This window comes from Idiotropiscis lumnitzeri, chromosome 21 (genome assembly GCF_059441095.1).
Source record: "Idiotropiscis lumnitzeri isolate Australia: NSW breed Sydney's pygmy pipehorse chromosome 21, RoL_Ilum_1.0, whole genome shotgun sequence".
NCBI classification, from domain to species: domain Eukaryota; kingdom Metazoa; phylum Chordata; class Actinopteri; order Syngnathiformes; family Syngnathidae; genus Idiotropiscis; species Idiotropiscis lumnitzeri.
Window position 1 is genome coordinate 5980292 of NC_142411.1, and position 17521 is coordinate 5997812.

General features: G+C 43.0%; 1 protein-coding gene across 2 annotated transcripts; it reads right to left on the bottom strand.

Annotated features, from left to right (window-relative positions):
• Nucleotides 1–292: 292 nt before the first annotated feature.
• On the bottom strand, nucleotides 293–15385 carry mgab (MAX dimerization protein MGA b). Of its 2 annotated transcripts, none has more exons than XM_088286873.1 (20): nucleotides 14846–15385; nucleotides 11568–12631; nucleotides 10348–10777; nucleotides 9157–9256; nucleotides 8973–9086; nucleotides 8592–8699; nucleotides 8011–8112; nucleotides 7606–7927; nucleotides 7137–7305; nucleotides 6656–6875; nucleotides 6175–6335; nucleotides 5933–6104; nucleotides 5627–5841; nucleotides 5065–5268; nucleotides 4486–4777; nucleotides 3522–3964; nucleotides 3061–3312; nucleotides 2798–2909; nucleotides 2258–2701; nucleotides 293–2106 (listed from the first exon to the last, which is right to left on the bottom strand). In XM_088286873.1, exons 2-20 carry the CDS (start codon nucleotides 12599–12601, stop codon nucleotides 1586–1588), a joined length of 5415 nt encoding a protein of 1804 aa, XP_088142999.1. In that variant the 5' UTR covers nucleotides 12602–12631; nucleotides 14846–15385; the 3' UTR covers nucleotides 293–1585. The 2 variants fall into 2 exon arrangements, with proteins under 2 accessions (XP_088142999.1, XP_088142998.1); XM_088286872.1 differs by having other exon boundaries at nucleotides 293–2109.
• Nucleotides 15386–17521: the final 2136 nt, after the last annotated feature.

Here is a 17521-nt window from a genome sequence, read left to right on the forward strand (position 1 = left end):
TGAGTTAGGCAACGTGACCTAACCCCCCAGAGAAATACGGACAATTGGGATACGTCTTCGTTCTCGCGAAAGTGCAAATTTGGTTAAAAAATAAAATAAACGTGTTTATGTGTATAGGGTTGGTCCGCCATTGGATGAAACTCATCTCAGCTTTATCATCGGTGTATTTTACGAAATAAAATACAAATAGTCATCTATTTAGATAATGCTTCTATATATTTTAAGGCTACACGTACTCAAAAGGGCCCAATGAGAAAAGTATAAGAAAGAAAGAAAATACAAAAAGATTAAATCCATCCACAATATTAAGTCATTTTAATAGATACAACACATGGCGGAAGCCTTAACATCGCTTAAAGGGGAAGTCAACCCAAAAATGGATTCACAAGAATAGGTTCGATGCAACCCGACTTGTTGAAATAAGGCATTCTGATAAATATTGCGTTTGTACAAAAATGGGTGTATTTTACCGCTTAACAAATACTCTACAAACGCAATATTTATCAGAATGCCTTATTTCAACAAGTCGGGCTAAAAACAGGTGGAATTTGCTGCTTAACTCATATTCCATAAACGCAATATGTTCTATGTTTCTTCACTAGTCTAAACATGGCAGATTTTTTTTTTTGGGGGGGGGGGTTGACTTGCCCTTTAATGGTTCGCAGTCAACTGATTCAAATTATTCACTATCAAAAACAAAGTGCTTGTAACAAACAAATGATTTCCACAGGCCAACAGAACAAAAAAAAAAAGGCTATTAAAAACCTTCTCACGAGTTAAAATACAGTGATTTTAATTTACGGTACAAAGGGTTTTTATTCAAACCAATAAATGGAAAACAACAAAATCAAAAACAGTGGTTGAAGTCATGACACATTTCATGAAGCTACATTCAGCAGGTCAATTAATGCTTCCAGGTGTGTTGGTACCTAAATATCCTGATTAAGTGAGACCAGTGAGCAGCGTTGAATATTCACAGTGGTCCTGGTCCTCATATCTGCAAACCAGGTTACAAAATTCAAGTTATGAACTTGTCATCAAAATTAAAGGGAATTTAGGGGGAAAAACCGAAATTTACAAAAGATTGGCTTTTAAATATAGTTTTCTATTTCAGCTTACAAGCAAGTTTCAAAGTCCTTAAAAATGTTTGCAGTAGCGAATTGTTACTTGTTAATTTTTTTTACGTTGCGACTTAAAATGCTAGCTTCGCTTACGTCACCGCTCAATTGAAATCGGGGCGTTGTGTGGGGGAAGGGGGGGGAGGGGGCAGTGGAGCAGTTGAGGCAATCTAATGCCCTGGCATGTGGGCAAGGAGAGCTACTCCATTTTGAATGGCTGTCCGCTGATGACTAAACTGACATTGATGTTCAAATGTGATTATGTTTGCATAAGTCCCAATTTTCCAAATTGGAGTATCTAAAACATTCCCCATCCTTTAACTTCACATGGAAATTTGCTACAAATGTCCTTGCCTTTGTCAACCCTGACACAAATGCGCGCGTGCACCCACACACACCCCCACGCACACAGGCACAACTGGTGTGGTTTCACAGCAACTCGACCTGAGGGCAAAGTCATATTTTCCTTATTCTGAGTCTGAATTGGGGTCCATCTCCATCTCCATGTCTATCCAGGACTGCCGCTTGGCGCTGGGGAAGTCCTTACCCATGGAGCCTCGCGTGCGCGGTCGCGGGGCCCCAACACCAGCGGTGTACTCGGGGCTTGAAATGGGATCACTTTTGCGGGGCCGCCCTCTCCTGCGTTTAATTGGCTGGCTTCTACAGACGTTGTTCGGGATGAATGTTTCATCCTTCTCTGTTTTTTCTTTCCTTTTCAGGATCCGTTGGCAATTTCGAGGTCTTCCTCTTGGCCGACGTGTTGCTGATGGGCTCGAATCAGAGTGTGGTGTCACCTGCTTCCCGGGAGACCCTGTCGTCCCAGTGGCGTGGATCGCCTTTTGTAAGGGACTGTCCTGGTCTACGGGTTTCGCTGCGTCCGGAGGTGATGCTTGGTCCAAAGGGAAGGTTGAGCCAGCGTTGGAGGTCTGGCTAGTAACGTCTGTGTCCTGGTTGGGGTTCATGAGCATGAGTGTGTAGATGCCTTGGCCTGCTAAGACAAAACATAAACGCGTCATTGGAAATAATTCAAACTATAGTGATATTGCAGACCCGCCCGCAATAGGTGAAAAAACACAAGCTCAAGAGCCCATAATAAGAAAAGTCAACAGTTTTAGTTCGTCCACAAAAACACAACTTACCATGTTTCATCGACGAAGGCAGGATAAGTCTGCCAGTCTTGGAGCGAACCAGAGGGATGGCAAATTGTTGTTTAGGTTGGCTCAATATGTCCTTGGGAGGTGGAGCCGGCGCAGCGGGGTGCGCGTCTTGGTTGGGCTTTGGAGCAGGTGGCGATTTGTTCTGCGGAACGTGCTTTTGGGGCGAGGGAGGGCTAAGTGACGGTGCTTCGGGCTGTCCTTTTGGTACCAAGGACGGCGGGGGCGTTCTGGGTAGAGGGAGCTGTGTTGATGGCTTTGATGGAGGTGGCGGGGTTGTGACTGGGGGACTGGTGGCATCTTTGGCAGGCTCCCCTTTGGGTTGGTACAGACGCATGAAGAAAGGCTCCGCTTTGGAGCCACCATTATTGGCCTTTAAGCCATTGAAGATGATGTTCAAATTGCGTTTGATCAGTTCCCCAGGCTTCCCTATTACAAAAAAAAAAAAAAAATAGAAAACCAAAGACAACTTCACTTCACTTTTAGTTTTTTCATTTTTAATCTAACACAAGGAGCAGCACGCACCAGACAAGCAAGACAACTTCTTCAAAAGAAGCGCTTGGACCTGGCCCAGCTTCTTCTTCTTCTGCAGCAGGACGTCAGAGATTGCCCTCAGCATGTGGATTTCCCTCAAAGCCTAAAACCACATAATAAGAGAGATGTAACATTTATTTTTCGTTAAATTACTCTCATTCAGTTAGACATTTTCAGCTCACACAATGACTAAAAGGAACAACAATGAACAAAATCCAGCCAAATAATAAACACGAAACCGCCGTAACACCAACCATTGAGAGAAGGTGCAATTTGGAACCTCCATGTTGGCCAAGGACGTTTTGCAGCTCGTCGAAAAGCGCGCGTTGCTCCAAGCGGCGTTGCTTCTCGGTAAAAGAGTGTTTTTTGCGCTTCCTCGTGTTGGGATTGTCCAGTATTCCCATGCACGGTGCGTGTGATTTATTCTCGGCTATATCCTTCAGTCTTGCAATGGCCACTTCCTGTTTGGACTCTTCGATGGTCTCAATGTCTACAGAGGAGTCATACTGGAGACCCAAAAAAAAGAAAAAAAAAGATTGAGCACGCTGTTTTCATGACGTAGTCACGAAAAATCTGCAACTTTTACATTATACTCTACCCACATTGCATAGTGTAGGATACATTTTTCATCAATTTAGCACCGCCCAGTTTTGGAGGGTTTGTGTTATGGAACCATAATATACATTTTTGAGAGGACAAAGAAGGTTTTACTCACGTCACTGTTGTCGTCTGCACTGTCGTCAGATGAACTGGATTCGCAGTCTTCTGATGAACAACTCAAGTGCTCTACCTTAATTGCCTGGGTTCCATTAATGCCCACCGGCACATTCCCGTTAAATGCCCCCTGCTGAGCTACTTTCCTTGTGAGGTCATTTGACCCCTCAGGCTTGGGTAGACGAATGAGGGTAAAGCCACCCGGCAGAGAGACACTGTGACGGTTTTTGTCCCTCTCACCCAGGTTGGATGGTGGGCAGATTCTGAACGAATAGGTGCCGCTCTGGCTCAAGAAGCTGGGCGTCTTCAGCGAATGCGACAAAGTGAGTGAGACTGGCGAGCGTGCCGACCGCTGAAAAGGGTTGATGGCGGTGAGAGGGGCCAGCTGCCTCGACGGTGGACTTTCAGGTTCTTTTTTCACACACTGTTGCTTTGACAATTGAACTGAGGAGACAAAAGTTAAAGATCAGGATGAATTTAAAGTGGCGTGACAAGCCGCATTTATTCGTACATTTTTAACTGTTTGTTTTAATACTGCTTTGTACGTTGTCCTCTAATAAGGAGGTGAACAGAAAAAGTGTTTGATGAATATTTCCAAGCCTTTCTTTGACTCATCCAGTATCCTTATCTATGCTGCATCCTGTTAATGAGATTTTGTGACACTGTAATCTTGAAAGCTACTTCCTGCTTTGAAAACGTTACACAATCAATACATAGGTATAGGTATCAGTCACATGTTAATGACTCAGGGCTTAGACTGATTGCATTTGATGGCATATCTCTAATCCACATTACCAAACTTGGGGGTCACATAAACCAGACCAAATAAATATGAAAATTGCTCTAGCATTTTTTTAATCTTAATCGAAATGATGATTTGTCACTTTTTTGGATTGCCAGCTGAAATGGACAGAACAACTACACGGATTTTTATATAGTTAAAAAATAAATAAACATGAATGTACCAAGCGAGTGGGTCTGGACATCAGTGCTGTCCTTTGTTGACATCACCATGGGTAGCAGTCTGTCATTGGCCTTCAAGTTTTGATTGGCGGGTTTTGCATTCAAGTTTTGATTGGCAGGTTTTGCATCAACTTTGCGCACGGCGGCGGCGGCAGTGGTTTGGTCCACCTTGCGAGTGAGGTCGGCGCGGGGCGCCAGCCTGCCTGTGGCGTACGCTGCTAGCCGGTTGGCCGGGTGTAGTGAACCCATGCTGCCTAGCAACAGGTTAACATAGTTGTAGGATTTGCCATTCACCTGTTTACGAAAAAGAAAATATAATTCAGCACAATCTAACAGGAGATTAGACGGAAAAATTCCACAAACACATGGTCCAAAAGTCCATACATTATCATAAACATTTTTGGTAAAAATAGAATTCAACAAATATAAAATAAGAAAAATAATGACTATGCAATGAATATAAAACAGAAAAGAATAATGGGGAAAAAATGCATCAATTCATAAGGTAAACCTTAATAATTTATCGACATTGTTTCATATGCGCAATTAAAATCCATATCATACGTGTTCCTGAGTCTAACCTGTATGAGCTCAGAAGCTTCGCTGCCAACTGGTTTGGTTCTGGCCACCATCAATCCAGCGGGTAACACGCCGCCCAGGAAGGGCTTGACTACGGAGTGACACACGGTCTGCCCAGGTTCTTCCTCCGTCGGGTCCAGCTCTTCCTCATTAGAGCTATGATCCTCAGCTCCGATGCAAACTTTTCCCGGTCGACTGATGCGTACCTGGAGGACATATGATGTCATTTTCTATTCTAATCGACACCACAGACTGTTCACGTACCAGTATCAAAAGTATCAAGTGAAACTTAAATGACATATTTCTAGGAGGATCTACATGTTCATATTGCATTTGCATAAATGTATTAGGAAATAAACAGCAATCTTGAATCATTTAGTGAACATGAGAGTAGACCCGTACAAAAAAAAATAAAGGGTCTGTGTGTATCACAAAAGTGAGGCAGCTTTACTCAGCAGACCACAGTAACGACACAAAACGTCCGATTTACTGAAATCTTGCACATGCAAAAATTGGTGCCAACTTGAAAACAGATGTGGAAGCAGATGGACACAGAAAACTCACCCTGTAGGTGAGGTTGGAGCCGCTAGGCTTCTGGATAAAGATCTTGGTGACAGGATGGATGAGATATGGTCCAATGTTGAAGGGCTCACATAGTTTATCCTGATTAAGGCGTGTGCACAAAGTCTCCAAGATCATCTCACGGTCCTCCTCCCAGCGACACACCGACTGGATCTCTATTTGTTTTTTAGCCCGTTTCTCTTTGAATGCTGTGTTTTCTGCAAAAAACAAAACAAAAAAAAAAACAGAGGAGTTACTGTTAACTCATAAACACGTAAATCAATCACGCAACATCATTACGGTTCTTGCCTTGCTTTCTGGTTTCGCAGGCGGGCCGACCCTGCTTCTTGGGTTTGGTGGCCAGTGTTGGAATGTAATCTATGGTGTTTTGAGATGGCGGCTTGCTGTTGAACGGACGAACCCGCGCGCATGTCAGGAAACTCTCCAAGTACTTGTACACAGGATCCTTATCATCTGGAATCTGCAATACATGTTAATGTTGATCATTTCTAGAAAACTTCCATTTAATTATTATTATTATTTTTTTTTACCTGTTGCCTGGGAGCTGCCATATATGGCTTGTGGGACTTTACAGGAGGCGCAAATTGGCTTTTGGGTTGAAAGAGCGGATCTGGATCTGAGTCAAACATATTGCGATTCCACAGTTTATTGAACTGGGAGGTGGAACAGGGCTTGTGCTCCGCATTAGTCCCTGCAGGGAAAAAGCACAAAAAACATCAATGACTACCAACTCCAACTATAGCACTTTTCGGGATAGATAAATAAAAAAAATCAAATTAAAAATTAAAGACAAATAAACACGCTTTACAAATGACCGAGAATCCAAACAGTCTAATAAAACTAATTTTAAAAAGGTCAAATAAATCTCATTAAAAAAATGAAAGCAAAAAGTGAATATATAATTTTTTACAGCTGGTCGTAGTACAAAGAACAATTTGGGGGTCACATTTGCATGCTGTGAAGAAAAGGTTTTAATATGCTATAATTTACACGCTCAATTGATAATTTTACCACTAGTTGCTTCATCCGGCTGCCAGCCATCCTGTGGCGTCCGCCTGGAGCAGAAACAACCAAACATGCATGCAGGCTGGCGGCAGTGGAGCGGGCCCACGACAGGATAACTGAGGCTGAAGCACACGCAGCCCAGTCGGCAGAACTCTTGTCCGCATTCTGGTCCCGCCACCTTCTTAACTGGATGTGGGGGGGATTTTGCAACCTGCTGGTGCGGCATCTGATGAAAAAAAAAAAAGAGGAGGTCAAGATTTTTAATGGTGAAAATGCATCATCTTTACATGCATTTAACATCAGCGACATTATTAGGTACACCGGCCAATTGTTGGTTCGTCAGTTACGCACTACAGGACATCACCGATGCCGACGAAATTTTGGGGTGCAGATCTGGATAAAGGGGTAAGGTGCTTATGGACCTTTTGTGGCCGCTGAATCGATATTTATGCATTGAAAAAAAGACCAATTGGGATTTAGTTGGTACCTCTTTGGTAAGCATCCCAGCTAGAGAGGCTGAGACCCTCGCTGACGTCAGATGCGTTCGGGTGCAACCCTGGTTGATGACATCGTCCTCCATTTCCAACAGTTTCTGATGGACTATCGGTTGGGCAGATGGCTTGATGGCAGTCATCAGATTGGAAGCTTGCATTGGTCTGACCACAAGAGGGTAGAAAAAGGTCCCATTACAAAAAGCATGTTTTATCAGACAAATAAAAAAACAATGTCAGTTATTATGCTATGAAATTAAATGCCAAGTATGTCTCTAGCCATTGTTTTTGCGAGCCAGAGGCTGAGCTACACTATATTTATCTACGGAGAGGTGGCTATTTTGCAAGGCCATTCCTGTCCCTCACTGATTATGATGTACTACGTTCCAGATGGAATACTGAATAACATGCATGAATACACTCCAAGAGAGTTGTAACAAAAGGAATCCACTACCAAGTTGTTACCTTTGTGGACTAGAAGCACCACAAGTGGTGGTTGTGGCAGTGCTTGCCAAGCGTGGTGGTGGCAATGTCAATGCAGCAAAGAGCAGTGGCTTAAAAGACAGCGGGCAGGGCTTGTTGTTGATGTCAGCGGTGGTCTTGCGGTGCTTGAGGGCACTGTCCAGCGTCTTCACATAGCTGGTGCTCTTGGCGGGCAGCTGGTAGGCCACGTGGGCCTCTGGGCCGGCAGAGAAAGCGGCGGCGCGTTCGCTGATCTGCTGGGCCTCACTCTCCAAATACTCGTCCAGCATATTGCTGCAGAAGGCAGACAGGTTCTTCTGGGAGCCTGGATAAAAAAATATATATATTTAATGACATTTATATTTACAAGCCAGTAAACGACTGAGGAGGAGATAGAAGACACCTCACCATCGCTTGGCTTCTTGCTTTGAACAAACTTGTTCTTCCAACCCTTTATTTTAGTCACGTCACTTGTTTTACCTGTTCGGGAGATGAAAGCCAATCCCTCACCTGCAAAACAAACGCAATGCATGAGGCTGTCACTTTGACAAGGCCGCATGAACTACTAGGGCTTTGGAATTCATTCCATTTATTGATTAATACGAGTTTTTTTTTTATTAATTTATTAGCTTCCGTAGTTCAAAGCATATCCCTGCTGACGTCCACTAACAACATGGCTGGCAACGAAAAGAAAAAGCCAACTTAGCAATTTGATTGGGACAATTAAGCAACTTTTCAAATCACTCTTAATTACCACAAAGAAATGAGAGTCACCTGGAAAACTTTAAATGAAAAAGCAACACTTCAATAACAGACACAGAATAGCCTAGCCATGGCGTTTGATGGTTCTTTGTAGGATGTTAAATTGTAGAAGATCTAAAATGTCAATTTTTCTTTTCTTTTTTAAGGATTGTGTTTACATAAATGGATTAAGTTGTGCTCGTCTGCATTTCTGCCGTGTGACTTAACCAGGATGTGTGCCGACTTACTGTCATGATCCCGTGCTGGTAAGTTGAGGGGAGGCAGTGGCAGGCGAACCCCCAAGTAGAGCAGGTCAATGGGCTTCCTGGGATCCAGAAAGCTCAACTTCAAGCCCACTGCGAGAGAACACAATTCATGTACGATTTTATGATTATTACCGCACTGCAAGGCTTTTTTTTTTCTTTGCAGAGCAGTTTTGCAAAATGACCATTGGAGGAGTAACACTCCAATTTTGAGCTATTTTTACTCCTCAACACATTTAGCCACACTAGCTAGCCAACCGAAGCGGGTAGCAAGCTAGCAATTGCTGCGTAAATATCACCGAGCTTGACACGACCATATATTGAGCCTTGCACTGTAATTATCCGAGTGTGAGTGTGTTTGCTTACCCTCCTGTAGGACAGGGTGGATCACCTGTCTGTGCTTGGCCACTTTGAGGTCCTGTAGTAAAATGGCCTCCAGGCGACCAATCTTTTCTTCGGTAGTCTCTGGAGTAGGCTCTTCTGTAATATGTCAGTTGATTAGATTTATGAGGTGGTAGAACAGCCGAAAAACAACACGGGGGTTTTGTACCCGTCTCCATTGGCTGCGTGGGAGTCATCAAGGAGAAATCGTGCGATCCCGGCATAGACTTATAGGATGGCTCTGCACGGATGTGACTTTCTAGAGCTTCCTGTGACATGGAAAATGAGACCAGTTTAAAGACATAGATTCCATAGAATGATCCGTTGCGCCTTTTCAATGGCTCTTACATCACACATATTTTTTTTTTCGACTCTGAATTAGCCCTCGATGTGGTTTCAAAGAAAGTGAAAATGAAAGTGTTATTTGGAAGCCTGAAATTTACTGCTGATAAAAAGGAAATAATAAATATGAGAAGGTTGTTCTTATTTGTACCACTGTAATAAATTAGTCTTCAATCCTCAATCAAATTTGTAGGGCTTTTTTTTCTGGACATGCAAAAATGCTTAATAAAAGGTTCACATGAAACAAAAAAAGTGCAAAGAATAAAAGAAGCTCAGATCCTCAGTGGATACAGCAAGGGCAGCTAATTAACCCTCCACAGCTTTTCCTCCATGGAAGGTGGGGATGCTAGTTAGCTACAGTTATCAGGCTCAGGAAAGAGGCACCGATCCCAACCAGCGAGTGTTAACCACAGCGGGAGAGCATGGGTTCCATGTTCGGAGCGTGAGCTGATGATAGTGTTAAGACAGGCTTCGTGGTCTAATCTTTCCCTGTAAATCACCTTCCATTTCCGGTATTTTAACATGCCTTCTTTCAGTCATGTGACAACACAGCGTTGTTTTTGTTCACCATGGATACTGCAAACCCAAAATGGCTGCCACATTTTACAATGAAACATGGTAATGCAGAAAGCCCAAGACATCGCACAGTGATTGATTACTTATTTTGAACCACTCGCTGATCAAAATTAATTTCCATTACTTTTAAATGGGAAACCACATTTGTTTGGGAACAGATTAATTTGTGAACCGAGGTTCCATTCTATATAGACATTGTACAAAGAATTAAGAAAACAATGCATATATGACATAATAATGCGCTATCATTTAGGAGTGTTTAAATTATTAATATATGTCATGTGATCAAGACCATACTTTGGTGAGTCTTGATTGGTCGCTACCTGAGCCCTGATAAACTGTGATGCCACTGAATCCTTTATTACTCTAATTATATCACGGAAATTAAGCGTTTAAAAAGCAGCCAAAAACACTGTTGCATCTGGAGTTTGCAGGCATTTACCCTGGTTGAGAATGAAACAAAAGTGAGGCCTTCGACTTCATCCAATTCGGGTTCTGTGGTGATGCTCGCTGAGGATCTGCCGCAAGCGGCGGGCCATGGGGGTGCCAATTTCTCAAATCTGCTCCAACGCCCGTTCCTGTTGTTGTGGCGCCTCCGATAAGTTCTTATGGCTGACGGTGCAGATGTCACACAGGACATTTTTGCGGTCTCCGTGTCTAGCCGCTTGTTCGCCGACTCGTCGTCGTCTGTGTTGTTGTCACCTTTCGTCAATGGACGCTTTGGTGCAAGAATAATATCTCCAAGAGCTTGTCTGCCTTGCATGCACTGAGTGACTGGCTTGTGGTTGTCGGTGGGAGAGAATGTGATGGGCTTCAGGACTAGATTGGACTCTTGCTCAGTGGGGAGGTGAGCCGAGTCAGAACTCAGAGGGCTGTGAGACAACAAAAACACAACTCAACACATACATTCAAAAGCATTATCTCCATTTTATGACTATTTTTAATTCTCTGGGTTCTATGCTGTAAATGTGTGCAGCTAAAGGACTAGCGTTTTATAAGGCCCACATTTTTAAAGCAGCTACTACACTGGTCATCAGAGTTTCCTTTTTTTACTCATCTATGTACCAGTGCAATCCCAATGTTTGTTTACATTGATGCCCTCTAACAAACTTGAGACATTCTGAACAATTCTGAACATTAAATATACAGCGATGGCAAGATTGGCTTTTCTGCTACTAAATCTATCCAATGAGCAATTTGTGATTTTTTTAGTGCACACCTTCAAACAAACAAATCTTGTAAATCTGTGTCCTGCACTATAATTTCGGTGATTCTCCTTTGCCTGGGACCCTCAACATGTTTCTGGGTTCTGTATTACATGGGAGTAGCTTAATCTTGCTCCTTGGCCGAGGTAAATGTTTACATAACGATATAATGGGTTTACAAGAGAGTTACTTTCCTACGTCGCTGACAAACTAAATTTGTGTGCGAGTCTGAATGAGTTGTAATCTATCACTGACCTAATCTAACGCAGAACATTAAGTAGTAAGAACTAATGAACCCCTAGAGTGGTCGCTTAATTAGGCTAATTGATGGATGTAAATGGTTACATCGAAATGAATATTATGATGTAATAGATGGATGGATGCATATAAACCATTTATTACTGTTTGACAAAAAGCTCCATATTCCAATCAAACAGTGACAACCAAAAACGATTACCTTTGGTCGACAGCTTTGCTTTCTGGTTGCTCCACAGGTGGGTCTCTGTTGGGCGGCAGCATCCCCACAGGAACGTCGTTCAAGCGCGGTCCTACCCGGTCCTCCCTGAAGCCCTTGGCAAAAGGATTGTGGTTGATCTTCAGCTGTGTGACGAGAAAATTCTGGTAGGTGGTCACTGCCATGAATTCCGTCTGCGGGAAGATGAATGTCAAGCTTTCGGGTCCCACGACCAATGGCGGCGTGGTGTCTTTGGACAGGGGGGTGATGTGGAGCTGGGGGATGTAGCGGTGCATGGAGGTGAGGATAATGTGGCCCTCCGCGTCTTTGGGGTTGTTGGTCACTTTGAGTTTATAGAAGGACAGCATGCTACCCATGATGTCCGCGCCACGGCACGGCGAGTAGTGGTGGGGAAATGCCTGTGATGGAACCAGGGACTGGTACTCTGCCGAGCCCACCACCTCCCATTTGGGTGAATTCCAGCGGTACTTGAACTTATCCGACGGTGCAATAGAGAGCATCAGGCTGTAGTGCCGGTCCGGGTCAAGTCCTGTCAGGCGGTAGCGGCAGTACGGGAACATGCGGCGGCCCTGCTTGGTGAGGATCATTTCCGTGCCGCAGCTATGGAACTGCTTCCACACGCGGTTGTTCTCCAGTGTCACGCACACGCCTTTGCACATCAGTGTGTTTGGATACTCATCATCCGGTTTCAGACACCCAAAATCCATTGCCGCCGATTTTGTGACGCTCGCGGCGTACGCTGGCGAGTCTGATGCAGAGGCGATGTGCGAGCCAGCTGGGCTTGTCCCTAAGACGGTAGACGACGCCACAGTGGTCTTTGCCGGGCTAGCCTCGGCAGGGGAGTGAAGGGCTGTCACAACATCTTTTGTACTTGCCATGGAGATGGCCGTGGTGGGAGAAGGAGGCGAGGAGGATGGGACAGCGGTGACGAGAGCTGAGGTGGGGACGTTAGCCGTGGTTCTCTCCTCAACATGCTGGTCCTCCATGGATAATGGTTCAGGGTGTGTCGCTGCCATCACTGATGGCGACACTGGATTCACTTCATCCTATATGAAAATAAAATATACAGTAAAATCCCGTAAATGGTGTTATTCATATATAATAAGGTAATCCCTCAAATCACCATTAAAAAAAAGCAGTTTTTTTGAACAGTCGTTAATGCTGGCTGCATTTAAACTGTTCCAGACAGCCACAGCAGCACTGTTTGCGTGAAATTTATTATGACATGAAATCTTGCTCTATATTCAAGCCTTGCATTTCTTATGGTAGGACACTGATTAACCAAATTGTTCAACTTTACAATACATCGAGACACGTATCAACTTATAACTGTAATTGGAAAGCTACAGAACACCGTATTTACAGAAAACTACTGACAAGTTCATTCATACTGTTATATGACAAGAAACACATTGTATCATACCGTCTCAAACGCAACTGTACGATATTGAATCTTATTGTAATCTCACTGAAGCAAACCAAATCACCCCACTTTAAAAAAACACGTCCTCGCATTGTGTCACACCCCATTTATCAAGATACATATCAAATCGTCTTTTACTGGCGAGATGCACACCCCTGCTGTTTCCCTTTCATTCCTTTGATGAGAATCCATAAGCATAGCTGTATATTGGTGATGTGCAGTATTCTTGCGTCATCAAAACCATATATTTTTTTTTCAATTTGTTGAACATTATATCATTAAAAACACCAAGGCATTTTCAACACTTAACATAGGTTAGTAAATGGTACAATGTGGGGACTGACCAATCGTATGGATTCGTGAAAAAAACATTTAGTTGACCAAATTGGGAGATAGGTTTATACCCAAGCTAATATGATCATGAATCTTTCCCCCCAAAAGTGACAAGTGGTTAACATGAGCTGGTTTATCTGATTTCACTCACAAACGCACCGAACACAAACCATGCATTTCTGAATTATTAGTGTCTGGGTTTTTTTTCTCATTATTTAGGATGCATGTATTGTTAAAAATTGGGGTAGCCACATATAACGGCTCAAAAACAACAAATAGTGATTCCAGCCATCAATAATCTGAGCCGGTTCTCCTCACGAGGGTCTCGGGCGTGGTGGCGCAAATCCCAGCTGTCTTTTGCCGTTCGGCGGAGTACACCTTGAACAGGTTGCCAGCCAATTGCAGGGCACACAAAGACAAACAACCATCCGCGCTCACAATCATACCTACGGATAATATAGTGTGTTTAATCAACTTAGCATGCATGACTTTGGAATGCAGGAGGAAACCGGAGTACCCGGAGAAAACCCACGCAGGCAAAGGAAGAACATGCAAACTGGAATCAAACCCACGACCTCTGCACTGTGTGGCGGATGTGCTGACCAGTCACTCACAAGTAGCAATTGTTTTTTGTATTGATTGCAAAACCATTTATTGCAAATGGTAATTGACAAGGTCATTATTTTTAAATGTTTTACGATAATAATTTCAGGTATATTTATGGTTTGAACGTTTAAGATAGGCAACTTAAAACTTTCTAGAAGGGGTCGGGACCGTGATCCCTCAATGCAACAAATAAGAAGTAAAGAGGAATAACAATACATAGACAGCATTGTTATAAGTTTAACAACAATTTAGGCCAAAATAACAGCTTTGACTGCTTATGGATTTCGCCCCAAAATGACAACATTGCAGAAATGGAGCTGGTTTAACACAGTACTGCATCACACCCAACACAACACACGTGACTCACAACGACAGGACGACAACCCGCGAGCGTGTACTTAAATGTTTTCGTGGTCGTTTCTCGTTCGGTCCGACACCGACAAAAGCGGACTTTGACGTTCCCGCTACAAGTGAGACTTTGTCGGCGTGACCGACCAATGGCAGCTTGGTGTCTCCGCGTGGAGGACATGGCTGACACGGCTGGCCAAGGATCCCGTTGCTCTTTCAACTCGTAATAAATCAAATAAAAACGCCACGAGAGTCTATATCGCGTTGCAGTGCGGAATTAAAATCGAGATGAAATTTAATTAACGTCGGGTTTAGTGGGGGTGGAGGAGGGGGGGCACAAGTCAACAACGCCATAAAGCTAGAAACACAAACATACAGAGGTGTTAATCGCTATCAAACGGCACATCGCCGCGATGTTTACCCCCGCAAATGCTGACTTCTATCCATCTCAATGTTAACAATGTCGAAAAGGCATGCTAAATGATGGAGTACTGAGTGGGAAACAAGAGAGGGGGATAAATGGAGAGAGCTCAGGCAGGCCGCCACTCACCAAGTTGAAAAAGTTGCAGTTTCCTCAAACGCCTCACCTCTCCGCTCCGGCAGGCCCACCTCGTGCGTGGCCGCCGTGGCTGCCGTGCAAGCCAACGTGCGCCGGCAGAGTGTCGGAGGGGACACACAAACACTCTTAAACTGTTGCTCCGTCGAGGCAAAGTGGCAAATAATGGAGGCCGGAGAGAGCCACGCCAAAGACAGGCCAGTCAGGATCTTTCTCTCTCTCTCGCATCGATCGACCGTGAGCGCGTACACGCCGACGAGCCAAGAAGGCGCATGCACAGTCACCCCCCCCCCCTTTGCTTACACCATCCCCCGTCCTTCTCCTCTACCAATAGCGCGTGATCCTCGCTGAGCAAGCGTGAGGAAAGCGGGAGAATTTTTTTCTTTCTTCCGCCTCTCGGTATAAATAAACAATAAAAACTCAGATAAGTTGTCCACAAAATGTTTCCCGAGACTTATTCGTCGTCGCGGTTGTTATCTACCTGCTCGGACTTGGCGACGCACGTACACAAGCACACACAACAGACGTTGGGAAGCGAGGGTGTGACGTCAGACATTGGCGCCACGGCGTCCCAGTAGCCAATAGGCACGCTTCTTCTTCCTCACCCGAACTCAACTTAAGTCGTCAAAATGTTACACCCGAACGTTTTTTTACATACAACCAATAAAAATAATTTAGACGTAACCAACATAAATACGGTCCTATGCAAAAATGCCTTCGTCAATAATAAGCGACTTTTCGCGATTTAAATGAGCTGAAGGTGGTTCGCCATTGGGCGAGTGACTTTGTTGGGAAAATGGCGGCTACTGTACACTGTAACAGTATACAATTACAAGTGTCGCCATTCAAAGGGGTTCCATTTTATGGCATTAGAAATCAACTGCGATAACACACAAAAAAAATCAACTGTCAACTAATTTTCGCAATTTTCAAAATCAATGTTTGTGGCTTTGTTGTGCTAAAACAGCAAAACATGACTCATTAAATCCAGCTCCAAATGCCTTAAGGATAAGAAAATTTGGAATCTGACCAAATGTGTCAAGAAAAACCTTGCCTTAGATGTCGCACAAAATGTTACGAAGTCATGCAAGGTAAGCAAGTTTAGTTCATGTAAGTAATAAATACAATTTTTTGTTCTTAATAGTAATAAAGAGCCGATTGTGACCTTAGTGTTTGTTACAATATCATGACAATTTGAGATATGATATTCTTTCGTATAAAAACATGTTTAACACATAACGTATTTTTCACAAGTCATATAATTTTCACAATTTTAAAATGGCTGATGATGATTTAAAACAATGTTTGTGGCTTTGTTGCAATAAAATAGCGATACAGACTGGATCTAGCTAAAGGTAACTTGGGAAAGAATTCCAATATGTTAAAATGAGTAAAACTTGATATCTGACCAATGCAATGTGAAAAACTCAAGCGAGCAACACTTTTGTCAAAATTTGAAGTCTGACCAATGTTTTCATGGCTTAAACATGCCTTTGATGGCACAAAAAATGTTCAGATTGTTTTGTTGTTTTATCATTGAGGCATCAAGTTGAAATATATATTTGAAATTTGTCACTATGCATAAACTATCCATTGGCATCTATTCATTTACGCCACTGCCAAGTGATCCAGACCTTTTTCTGAATCATCTTGAAAAGTTTACAACCTTGCTTTCACTAGCATCTACCGTACAAGGAGCTTGCCTGAGCGTCGGACCTGTGCTGGAATCTTCCATTATGATACTGTTCTGTCGGGCAGAAAATACACCGGCCATTCGAGTAAATTCACATTTTCCAGAAACGGACAGTGGACAGTGTTGTTTCCTGTCAACTCCTGAAACCAACAAATAATCTTTTTTTTTTTTTTCAGAATGACGATTGGGTCGGCAACCTGACCGAAGCCGGCTGGGATAGGCTCCAGCATGCCCGCGACCCTTGTGAGAAAAAGCGGCTCAGATAATGGATGGATGGATAGATGGAAATGTGGCCACTTAAATATTTATTAGGCAGATAAAATGAATGTTTGTGTGATACAAAAACCCTGCAATAAACCTTGACAGGGGGCCTCAAGGATTGTAATGTACCCTTTTTATTGAAACGGAAGGAGGATCAAACCATAAAAACGCAGGCTTGACATTTGCATAGAACTGAACTGCATTGCCAGTTAGATTTGATACCAAACAATCAATTTCTATTGTAAAGTACACAATCAATATAGAAGAATAAAATGCTTTTTAATTTTTTTTTTTTTTTAATTTTTGATTTCGGCCAAGTTGGAGCTTTTATACCATCCATAAGGTTGTACGGTATTCTCAGTGAACCAAAAAATAGCTTGTTAACTAACAAACCACAAATGCATAAAAATTAATAATAAATAATTAAAAACATAAAATAAATAAAATACAAACACAGATAGATAGTCCTGGACACTTGGAACAACACCATCGCCACCATGATAGCAAAGCTGGTCAAGTTATTGTTCATTGTTTTATTGTCTAGTAGATATTGGTTTAGTTGTTGGTTAGCAGTATTATGCTAATATGGTTATAATTATATTATTATACATTAAAAGTGAATAGAGGAATTTATATTCACTTTCCACAATTTGGGTCATTTTGGAACTTAACTATTGTCCCAGAATGCAAATGTTGGGTTGGCAGTTTTTTTTTCA

What these genes read in the sequence shown, in the direction of transcription:
- mgab (XM_088286872.1), bottom strand. Translation starts at nt 12,601, where the DNA reads ATGGCAGCGACACACCCTGAACCATTATCCATGGAGGACCAGCATGTT. An exon ending in CTGGGATGCTTACCAAAGAG is followed by an intron (nt 6,876 to 7,136) that starts GTACCAACTAAA and finishes TTTTTTCATCAG; the next exon opens with ATGCCGCACCAGCAGGTTGC. An exon ending in GCCGGATGAAGCAACTAGTG is followed by an intron (nt 6,336 to 6,655) that starts GTAAAATTATCA and finishes TTTTCCCTGCAG; the next exon opens with GGACTAATGCGGAGCACAAG.